The 12,222-nt window shown below is 38.6% G+C and overlaps 1 protein-coding gene across 1 annotated transcript in view; it reads right to left on the bottom strand.

Annotated features, from left to right (window-relative positions):
• Positions 1-501: 501 nt before the first annotated feature.
• The window catches only part of PRKD1 (protein kinase D1), a 315,285-nt gene continuing 303,564 nt past the window's right edge, over positions 502-12,222 (bottom strand). Inside the window, exons 17-18 of the mRNA XM_034993621.1 lie at positions 2,335-2,420; positions 502-1,486 (exon numbers count right to left, since the gene is read on the bottom strand). Coding sequence (XP_034849512.1) covers positions 1,268-1,486; positions 2,335-2,420 — 305 coding nt within the window. The 3' untranslated portion in view covers positions 502-1,267. The remainder of the gene's footprint in view (positions 1,487-2,334; positions 2,421-12,222) is intronic.

The raw sequence follows: 12,222 nt of genomic DNA, 5'->3' as shown, positions 1-12,222 counted from the left end.
AAGACAGCCCACATTACCCACTCCTTACCCCAAAGTCTGTTAAGTCCAATATTAGTTTTCTCTTTCCCAGGCTATAGAACTTTACCTCAGGTGGCTTTCTCTTTAGGAATTATTCTCTAGTCTTTATGTGTTTTTGTAGTTCACTTTAGAACCTTCTTGTTTAGATAATATAGAAAGAAATTAGAGCCATTATTGTAATAAATCCTGGTTTTATACGGACTAAATCAGGATGCTACATCGAGACTGCCATTTGTAATATTCTTACTTATGCCTCCAAGTCTCCTGTTTGGTTGTTTTTCTCTTTGAGAGCTCTTTTTTCTACTGGAAACTAGATGACACGCTAGAACAGAAATACTTCATTACACCTTGAAACACATTTTTAGGTTTCATAGTAGTTAAAGCTAAATTCAAAACCATGAGACTTTCTCTGCTTTTTGAGCAGATACCTCTGCTCCTAAATGGCCTAAAAGCAAATGAAAATGATTCAGTCAAGTGGACACATTCTTTGACAAGAATATTTATTTGTTATTATTGAAAAATACACAAAGGCAAAAGGTTGCTTAGCTGCTGATTTTCCACAGTACAGAGGGTATTGTAAGAAAGGGGGAAATATCTGTTACAGATGACAGTTTACATTTCTAAGGCATTTAGGCTTATGAGCGGTAGGCGCACCTAGGTCCACTTATTTGAGTTTAAACATACTGAGGCACACCAGGCAGGCAAAGGATTTGAATCTATACAGTAAACTCTTCCATGCACTTGTGTCTAGGATTGTATATCCATCTCCCATCCCCCATCATTCGCTTTTTTTTTTCCACATGAGTTTTGGAGTTGTTCATAGAACTGGTAATAATCTACTCTTCAAGAGTTTCCTTATAATGACAATGTCAATGGGACACACAGAACAGAACTATTTCATGGACAGGTTCTGTAGACTCTTACCAAATTGAGGCTCCAGTAAGAAAAACACTGATTTGCAAAGGCACAGTGGAGACAGGTTTAATGCATTAAATACAACATGAATCATTCACAATAACAAGTTTAGTGTTTCAGGGAACTTTTGTTAATACAACACAGTTGGTCACACAAAATACAAATGCTTCTGTTGATTTGTCTTGGCAACTCAGATACATCAACAGTGCTAACAGTTTAACAGCTTTGTTCTCATCTGACAGAAAATAATGGCAGTTCTGCAAGGCAAATGTTAAACCTGACCGTATGTATTTATTAATTCCACAGTGTTTTGACAGATTATAGGGGATGGAACTCAGAGGATGCTGACACGCTCACTGAGGGCTTTCATCTCTATTTCTTCTGTTTCAGGACTGTCGCTGTGGCTAGCACTTGGATTGATCAGGTGAGCAGGGTACTGCAGCCCCTGCTCGCCTGCATACTGCTCCCACCGCAGGTCGTCGCTTTCATGGGTGATGTAGCGTTCCCCGATTTTGCACTCTAGCTCTCGCAAATCTAACCAGGTCTGATAATCCTGAGGAAGAAATTCCAAAATATTACCATAGAGACGATTACAACTCATTAAAATACGGTTTCATTTCTTGTTAGTTCCCACAACCGATGAGTTACTCTTTTCCCTTCCACTCTATCCGTGCTGTGTCTCTCATCACGCATCCTCAGGTGACAACATCAGCACCAAAGCCTTCCTATTTACCTAAACTCTGCAAATGCAGACTGTTTATATGATATCATGCATCAAAGAGTGGGCAATTAATGCTTGCAGTCAACCAATTAGGAATACTGGTATTCCTCTGAAATTTAATGCCTATGAATAATCCTTCAGTATTGTATAGTATCATTTTCCTAATGTTTACGTTTAATGTGAAAATAAATATATAAGAGGAAACAAACACATGCATATACTTTATATTTGTTATGCATTTGTTCCATGAATATTAGCCCAGGATTTAAAAACGCATCCTCCAAATGAGTATAGTACATGACCAGATGAGCATCTGCTTGGACATTTATCAGGATTATACATATAGACACTCTTGAAATCTGGTCCTTGGAGTTTTATAATGACCCTTAATTTTTTTTTTGTTTTTCTGTTTTTATTTTTGGTGCATGTGTAAGGACATGTGCATGAGTGTGTAATGTGGTATATTTCTCCCCCGTCAAATATTCTTGGTAGAGAGAAAGAGATCTAGAAACACTAAATTGTTATTAAATACTAAGATGTTGCATGCATTTTGGCAAACAAATTGATATAAGAATAACAATTTTAAGACTATGACAAAAGATTTTTACATATAATACCAGAATCTTGTAAATATTTAGAAGTCCATTTGATTGGGAAAATATCCAGTGATTGATCTTTACCTGTAGCCAAGGGTGACTCAAGGTCTTATCCACGCTATAGCGCTTTCTCATTTTTACTTGCAGCAAGTTATTGATAAGATCAATGGCTGAAAAAAATTTCAATTATTGATAAAAACAGATGACAAATCTGGAACATATGAATAATTCATTTACAGTTTATTTCACACTGTTAAATGCAGCATAGTGATAACAGGCACTAGAACCTGAAGAAAATACCTCTTGAGAATTCTAAAACCTTGGCCTTCATTTTATTTTGGATGTTAAAAAATGAAATTGAAAATAATTATGGAGGAGGAAGTCTGAGTCTTTTGTGAACATGATGTGAATTTCTCTTGGTCTGGTCTTTTTTTTTTTTTTAAGATTTTATTTATTTATTTGAGAGAGAGAATGAGAGACAGAGAGCTGAGAGGGAAGAGGGTCAGAGGGAGAAGCAGACCCCCTGCTGAGCAGGGAGCCCGATGCGGGACTCGATCCTGGGACTCCAGGATCATGACCTGAGCCGAAGGCAGTCGCTTAACCAACTGAGCCACCCAGGCGCCCTCTTGGTCTGGTCTTTAATACACTTTTCCAAAGTAGGAGTTTTGTTTAAATGTACATCATTTAACTATTTCTTACACTAACTGCAGGATACAACTAATATTCAAGAGAAAGCATTTACTAATTTTGTTATAAAATGTGTTTAAAGTTTAAATATGCATAATAGGCTTCAAAGTCTTGAATCAAATGACAGACATCTGGACACCAAAAGAAATAAAATAAAATATAACATGGGCCAAGATTCAGGATAAACTCAGAGCCTAAAAATGGCCCAATAGGAAAACACTCTGGTCTCTTTCACTTTGTTTTTTAAAATATCCAATGAATTGGAATTATATCAGCCTTCATTGTTTACTAGAGGAAGACAGGAAAGAAAACAGGTTAGAACCAGTCTATCCAGCTTAGTACTCTGATTGTGATTGGGATTCCTTCAGAGTGTAATTCAGAGGGTGGGCGGGGAAGTGATTTTTCTAGTTATCTAGTTACAAAGCACCTGAGTTACCATGTGACAGAATTTTCCCTCACCTTTGTAAAAATTATATTTTCAGCCTAGATTATTATTACTAGGTCATTATTAAATTCACTATTACACTTCTTACTCATTCTTGTAATAACTTCCCATATTTCTTTCATCTTAGCATTTTCTTCCCAAGAAAGAGCTTAGCGAAATCTGCCAAACCAATGGAAACATTCACATTTCACCGGAGTTCATTTCTATCCTTAACCTACCCTGGTCATTAGGTTTCCTGAGAGATGGATCTTTCCCCTCCAAATCTTAATCAAATAGGTAGCTGATATAAAAAATGTGAATTAATTCCCCAACTTCCCCAACCACCAAGTCCTGATTCAGGTGACTTTGACTCTATGTATGGTTTATGTCAGCCTGTATGGATCTGAAAATACAGGCAATCACAGGGGTCCAGAGGCAGCTGGGACAAAGACTGTTTCAAACAGAATGAATCAGAATCCTTCTCATTATCGGGCAAAGAGAAATTATGTCTATAGTCTTGGCAATCCAGAGTTCTATCTCTCTCACACTAATATTCCAAGTATTTGTCTGCATGCTTGAACGGCTGGAGAATCAAACACCTAAGAATCCTTCGACTGGAGAAAGTAAAGGCAATAGCACACATTTCAGTGCTGTCTAGGCCCATATACCCTTGCCTCAGCGAGGATATCTCAGGAAACACGTACTTAGTACAATTTCAAACTCCAAGCATGTGTTCCCAGAGAGCTTTTGAAAGTATAGCTCTCTGAGTGAACTGTGTATTGGGCATGTGCTTTAAAACATCCATTCACATGATTTACTCACTGGTGAGTAAACTGCACCTTCCATTCTTGCTGCTGTGAAGTCAGAGAGCAGAAATGGAGGATGAGGGGAGACTCGGGAGAGCTTATATGCTACTCTAAGTGTGCCATGGCATTACGTTTCCCCAGACCCCGCAGGCAATAAATACAGGTTATTAATTCACTCATTCTGCTTTGAATTCTATAATTAGGAAGGTAGGAGTACAGTAACTCAACAAAAGGCCTGGTCTGTGCCCAAATACACCCCAACAGTGAGCCACACTGCCTAATGGGGAGGGAAGGACTGCCAGAGGAGAAACTGTAAGCGTCTGAAGGGAATGGAATATGTGGAGATGGAAAATTTTTTCTGCTGAAGGAAGCACACAATCACAGGTCTGACTACAGCCGCAGTAGCCGGGCGATGTGAATAAACACAGCAAAATAAGGGCAAGTACCACCAAGAGAAAATCGGTTAGGATATAAGGAGAGAATTAGAAGGGATACGTGTGTGCATATAAATATGTGAGTGGATTTGTGTGTTTATAAATATATTTTGTGGCTCTTGGTAGAAAAAAAAAATGGGGATAATTAACTTTGGGCACCTGGTGTTACTCGGAAAATAGGCCCATCATTGAGAGCTCCATTCTAATTGTCGCTGTTCCTGGAGCTCTTAAAACATCCTTTTTATTAATCAAGTCATACAATCCAGCATTAACTGTACCATCCAAAATGCCTTTCACTAAACCCACTTTTAAAATAAATTCTAGTTTTGTTTTCACAATGTTCTCTTTATTGGCTATGTTCCTCACATGGGTCAACCATTCATTTATCTGTTCATTCACCATTCATTCATCAAATCTTCCCTAAGGAATGACTGTTGGCAATTACTTAGGGAACAAAAGAGTTAATGATAAAGCTCTAACCCTAAAAAGCTCCCAATCTAGTTGCAAAGGCAAAACGTGAGCGCGCACAGACACACTGGAGATAGTATGAGACTATCTCCAACGGTCCAGTCTATTTCATATGCCCATGAATACTAGTGACAAGAATTTGTTTCTCCTATAGTATGCCCCAAACTGTCTTTTTATAGCTAACCCACATTAACTTGGCTCTATTTTGTATGACAGTTTTTCAAGTCTTAGGGACAGCAATTCACCTTCACTTCACCTTCTTACAGTTCCTTCAGCTGTCCTTCACACTCCTCATTCTTCCTGTGCACCCTTGACATTCACTAGCTTTTCTTCAATGTTCCTATTCATTGTTGACAGAAGCCTCCTCATAATTAACTGACTTATTTGTACACCCAGATATTATTCAGGTAGCCTAGAACTGAGGGTATTTTAAATTGCACATTCATATTCTTACATAGTCCTGATAACAACCCTATGAAAGTAGTTATTATTTTCATTGCCACTTTATATAAAAGGAAAAGGTCATGTAACTTGGCCAAAGTCAGACAGCTCCTGAGCGGAGACTGAAATCTGGGGGTCTGGCTCCAAAGCCCCTGCTGTTAAAGACTATGGCATATAGCAACCAGATCATACCATTAACTTATTATTACTAACTGATATTAATGTTAAAAGTTAATTAAATTTAACATTTTTTCTAATTTTGGACATTAAATTCTTCTTAATTAGGTTTCTACCACACTTTTATGTTCTTATGTTCTTCTGTGAGTTTAACTCAACATTTTGGCATTCAAAAACTATTTTGAATATGGTATGAGCCCCTCCTATCATAAGGGCTAAGTATCCTAGCTATCTACCACTTCCAACTGAATGAGTCTATCTGCTATGTATTAATTAGATTATTAGAAACCTTTTTTTTTTTTTGGTCAGGAAAATGCTTTAATATGAGGCTGGATGACTCTATCCTAGATCATACTCCCAACCGCCATGCCTACTGGTTATTCTCAGAGCAAGGCTGACAAAAAAAGGCAATCGCCTCCTAGGAGTACTGCCATCCAGTCCCTATTTTATCATCTTTTTTTTTTTAAAGATTTTATTTATTTGACAGAGAGAGACACAGCGAGAAGGGAACACAAGCAGGGGTAGTGGGAGAAGGAGAAGCAGGCTTCCTGTGGAGCAGGGAGCCCAATGCAGGGCTCGATCCCAGGACCCTGGGACCATGACCTGAGCCGAAGGCAGACGCTTAACAACAGAGCCACCCAGGCGCCCCCCTATTTTATCATCTTTTCCAAAGATGGAAGATGGATGGGAGATTTTTTCCAAATGTTTTATTATAGTGAAGGCACATTAGTCCTCAGTAGTACTTATTTTACCATTCTTATTTAAAAAAAAAAAATTCAATTATTCTGGAAAAAAAATTAAGTAAACTAATATTGACTAATACTGACTTTTAGTCATTTCCTTCTAAGGGCCAGGATTTGTTTTCTAAATGTTTGAACACTATCTACTCTATCATTCAGTCTAGGATTTTGTCAAGGATCAATGTTAAGCTTCTTGTTGAATGAATTCAGAATTCATTCTTTACCCCTTTCAGAAATTCAGAAAACTCTGGCCTGTCTTAAGTATCCTGGCATCTCTCTCATTTTATCCATGATTAAAAATTACTCACAATGGCTCTAAGAGCACCACTGTGAACTTCTTTAATATGCAGTCATAAACATTTTTATAGATGCCATCGAGTGTCCTTCCTTTTGTGATAGAAGCTAACTCCCAGCAGAAACTACTAGGTGTAATATTAAGAGTGTAGAGGGTCCAAGCTAAGGGAAGAGGAAGCCAGTAACAAATAAGCTAAAAGACTAGTAAAACTGGAGTAGCCCCAGCAGTCCCAAAATAGAGCCAGCAATCAGAAGAAAAGTCCAGATGGGGGTCTCAACTCCAGTTCCCAAATGTGAAATCAAGACTCAGCAATCTGATCTAAAGGGAATGCAGGGGATGAGGGGGAGGGAGAGAAAATGGGAGAGACAGATACAAAATTGGGCCATTCTGTGAATTTCTCTCAAAACTGAGCAAAGGAAAGAGGGAACATGTTCTGGGTCTGGTTGTGGGAAACAGGAGTAGAGAAGAGGACTGCCTTAGAATGGAAAGTCAGAAGGAAAATGCATGTTGGCACCACAGCAGAGCAGAACTCCAGAGCCCAAGGGGCAAGGTAGAAGGAGGCAGGAACTCCACGTTCCCCAGAGCTCCATGAAGATCTGCAGTCGAAGAGGTTTCCATAGCCCCATGAGAAAGGGATACTGGAGAAGGAGATAATGTCTCAGAAAATCTTGGTATCTTGTACCTCCTTCCCTAGATATAGCAAAAAGGATATATCCAGATACCTGCCTTTCAAGAGTTGAAATTTATTGCAACACAGTGCTGGTCTCCACAGTTCTGGGCAATCAGCAGATGCAATTTTGAATACCTAACACTGGCTAGGGCAAAAGCTATGCAGGGAATCCTTTATTCCCTTGGACTATATATATATATATGTTTCACAGTCTCCTCCTTTTATTCTCTCAGTATGAAGACTCCCCCATCCCTCCCTGAAGAAAACAGGAGAAAAATAGGCAGTGGCTGATTTCTCCTCTTTGCAGTAAATATGGTAACTTTTTCAGAGACTAGTAGGATTACCTTCTGCCATTTATTCTGGGAGTTAGCCTTTCTAATATTCTGAGGGTTTTGTTCCCTTCCTTAAACTCAATCCCCTCCTTCCCTGTCATTAATAAACTGTCGTAAATCCAAGCTCTCTAAACACCTTGGAGAGCCACATCGAGGTGATGAGGGAGAGAAGCAGAAAAATGTTCACCTTTAGTCCAGAAGGCTGACCTATATAGCCTGCAGAGTTTCAATATAGATCAAATACATGCTGGTTGCTACATTCTTAAAGGGTCTCATGACTGCCTGTCTATCTCACCAATAGTTAATATCGAACTGAATGATAAGCACCAGAGAAATCATGTGAAAGTAGTTTTACGAGTAGAAACTCAAAGAAGACATTTATGATCTAATATTCCCTGCATCCTCCCCCTTGAGCACTAGGCATATAAGCACCAGCTTCATTCAGGAAAGGGTAGCTCTTTCTGCCTGCGGGTCCTGTCCCTGTGCTACTTAAATAAACTTATGAAGTTGCACCATAAAACATATCAAGAATTCTTTCTTGACCTTTGTGCCAATGACCCCACCACAGAGGCAATGTGGAAACTCTTTCCCTTTTATTTGTTATTGGAAAATTTTAAGCAATTGTATGGTTCAAATTTTCATTTTTAAAGAATCCCTTATCCTTCATGAGCAAAAGAGCTTTGTGCCTTCTAAGATGTCTCTAGCCATGGATTCACACTGATGTCTCCTATAAGTTAGAAAACAAGAGAAAAGAAAATCTGTTTTTTGAAGCCTGAGGTTTCTTTTTTGCCACAATAAATTCTTGGCTAACATGGTTACTTTCCCCCTAACTTCCTGTATAGCAATTTCTCTCATTGCCCCATCAGCTGAGAGTCTAAAATGTCAGGAAAGCAAAGAGAAAATTGAATCAGACGTTCTCTTTTGCTGGAATGGAACTTTAGCAGATGTTAGGATAGCTAAAGTTCTGGGTAGCCTGTCTGCCAGGTGTACAAGTATATCGGAACAAAACAAAAACTAAATCGTATATGCAGGTGCTGAAGGGCTTTGTTTTAATAGGAAAAGAAATGTTCCATCAGAGCGCTAATTGTATGGATTCCATTTTTTCTGGCATCAAAATTCAAAATTACCTTTGAAATTGTAGAGACTATATTGCAGTCATTCTGTATTTCAAAGTAAATACCACGTGTATGGACAGAATAGGTTCTGTGCGGGGCGCCTGGGTGGGTCAGTCGACTGTCCAACTTTGGATTTTGGCTCAGGTCATGATCTCAGCGTTGTGAGATGAACCCCAGGTTGGGCTCCATGCTGTGTGTGGATCCTGCTTAAGATTCTCTCTCCCTCTCCCTCTGCAACTTCCCCTTCCCTGACCTCTCTCCTTCTCTTAAAAAAAAAAAAGCTTCTCTCTATATAGATTGGTACATTTGCATACGCCATTACTATGGCTAAACTGAAGGACATCCAAAACCTGGAGAAAATCCTACCAAATGAATAGAATTGGACATATTTGAATATATAATAGGTCCCGCGTGTCAAACCTCTCAGTCATTTCCCATTTCCCATCTTGTATTATCTCAGTATATGCCTGTCTTCCCCCCAATTCTTCCCACTAGATTTTAAATCCTTTAAGGTCACACAGATTATGTACTGATTTTTGTACATAAGTTTCATAAATATTTAAAATAAAATGCATCATTCAGCACATTAGAAAAATGCTTGCTAAACGGCATTTGGTAGATTGAATACATTAATTAGAAATTTAAATGGCCACTTTCTCAGCTCTAAGTTTTAATATCCACATTATGTGCATATGGTTTGTATTATTTTGGTTAAACATATCCCTGGATGGAAAGACATCACAACTCTATAAAATGTAATAGATCACAGGATTGGTGACTTCTATCAGAAAATCAAAATAATGCTGAGAATATCTGAAATAGAGATCATGTTATTTTGCAATGTTGATTTTACAGAAGAGAAATTACCTGTGAATCCCATGGGCTGACCTCTTTTTTCCAGAAACAGTACCTTTTCAACACTTCCCACACTGTCTTCTGTCCATCCACAAACTAGTCAGGTACAAATTTTCAAATAGGAAACCAGATCGAAACTATTATTCTAGTGATGGAGCCATCATCTGTCAAACCACTGCGCTCCTTGCCTTCCAGGAGGTATTTTCTTTTTCCCCTTTCAATTCTGCCTCACTGCCTGTCATAGTGTAGTGCTCAGTACTTCTCTTGGTTTGCTTCATGCTGATGGTAAGTTGTGTGTTTATTTTAAAAATCATTTTGCAACCCTTCACATTCCAGCTCTCAACCCAGCAAGCTGTTGCCCGGCAACACTAACCGGGACGCTTCTCCTGGGCTGAAACCAGAGGCTGGCAGCAAACAAGGCCACTAGAAATCATCCTCTCACTCGGTCTGAGTCAATGACCCCAATCCAGTCAAGTGCAGGACCTTTCGAGACTCAAGTCGGTATCTTTCCTTTTCCAGTTCTTTCTTCTGTAGAAAGTTACTCTATCAATGGTTATGCCTTTGCTTTACAATTTCAGTTCCTCCTGAAGACTAGGAACACAATCTTGGAAATCATGAGTTGTTAAAAAACTGCCTACAGCAGCCCCCAAACTGATGCCAAATTGGTTCAAAATTTAAGGTAGAAATCAAAATACATTTACTACATGATCCTAATGATATTCAGGTGGATTTTTCCCCCTTTTTCACTGCACATTAAAATCCTTTGGAGAGGCTTCTGTGTTTCTGGTTTTTAAAAAAATGCTAATACTCAAACCGCAGGTTCAAGTGAAAATCTTTAGGGAGGGGCTTCCAGGTATCAGTATTTTTAGAAGTATCTCAAGTTTTTGCTAGTATGTGCAGCTATCATTGAGAACAACTCTGCCAAGCCGTGCTTCTCAGACTTTTACATGCATATGAATAATCCAGGGATCCTACACTGAGGATTCTGATTTGGTAGATCCGGGGTAAGACCTCAGAATCTATGGTTTAGTGGATCCCGGGAAGAACCTTAGACCACATTTTAAGTAGCAAGGAACTAGAGCTATGAGAACATTGACAGGAGTTAGTAATTGGTTAATATCACCTAAAGGGCCCCTGAATGGATGGATGTAAACATAGAGAAAGGTCTCTAAACATAGAGAAAGGTATCTGTCCTCAGCCCTATCTGGTTCAGTATTCTGCAATGAAGACACAGAAGGGTTTTAGGATTCAGAGGATGCCAACAGGAAGAGCAAGCAAATTGGATTACACAAATAAGTTCCAAAGTAACTGTATCTGCAGCTATGGGCCGTACTAATAAGATAACATTTAAAAGGGACAAATGAAAAGAAGTCCTCTTTTTAGGTCCCACTCCCCCCCACCCCAAGGAAAGGTCTAAGTACAGAATTGGAAAACCTGGCTTACCAACAACATTCTGAGAAAGAATTCAGGATTCTAAATCCACAGTAAACTCAACACTTGTTTACTTACTATTCCCAACTCAACTGTGATTTTATGTCATGCTAAAAGAAATGTGTTCTTTATCATGAGGAAGTGGTGACATCACTTTACACTTAACTAGACTCACGGAACCTGAGTGAGAACAGTTTTGGGGTTCGATTTCAAAAGAACATAAACGAAGATAAGAGTGTTTGGACCAGAGTGAATAAGAGGCTGTGAAGGAAAAGCTGACTGCCGGAGAGGAGAGGAGAGGAGAGGAGAGGGGAGGGGAGGGGAGGGGAGGGGAGAGAAGCAGAGCTCAGGGGTGACATGATGGCTGCTTGCAAACCTCTGAGATGAGCCTCTAATTGGAAAAAGGAGCTGGCTTGTTCTAACAGTGGATATAAACACTGAGATATTTTTGCTCATTGTGCAAGGGTCAAATTCAGAAGAAACAGGGCTCCTCATGAAACTCTGTATTTTCTATCACTGAAGCAATTTAAGAATGTTCTGGATAATTACTCGATATCTTGAACTATAGAGCAGTACAGGGGTTAAGTAAGATTTTTAAGCTGCTGTATTTTGAAGTATTCTGTGTTGTCATTATAGAAGAAAGCAAACTCAGAATACTTAAAACTTCACTGTTCTTCTACCCTGACATTTCAGATGTCATATTTCAACTAAACTATGATATACATTCATAAGTGAAATTTTAATTTTATAATTGAGATATACAGGAAACACTTCAATTGGAGGGGACAAATAAACAGCTGATTTTTGAGCACCTGTAATGCCAATATTCTTGCTAAAACTTCTCAGCAGTTTCTTTCTACAAATTACCATATTTTAGAGAAAATTCTATTCGTTTTATCTTACTCGCTATGAAAATAAACAATTCCTTTCCTGGTGGTACGTCTTTTCAAATATTATCTCATTTGGATTTTGAAATACATGTATATGTACACATACATACATAATAAAGAATTCACTCTATTAGATTAAAAAGAAAATCACTGCTCACAATTTTAAAGTTCCTTATTATTGAATGAAGTGCATGGCTTAGAAAAAAA

This window comes from Mirounga leonina, unplaced genomic scaffold, assembly GCF_011800145.1.
Source record: "Mirounga leonina isolate KUSES-001 unplaced genomic scaffold, KU_Mleo_1.0 Mir_91, whole genome shotgun sequence".
NCBI lineage: Eukaryota > Metazoa > Chordata > Mammalia > Carnivora > Phocidae > Mirounga > Mirounga leonina.
This window is presented reverse-complemented; position numbering and strand designations above follow the sequence as displayed.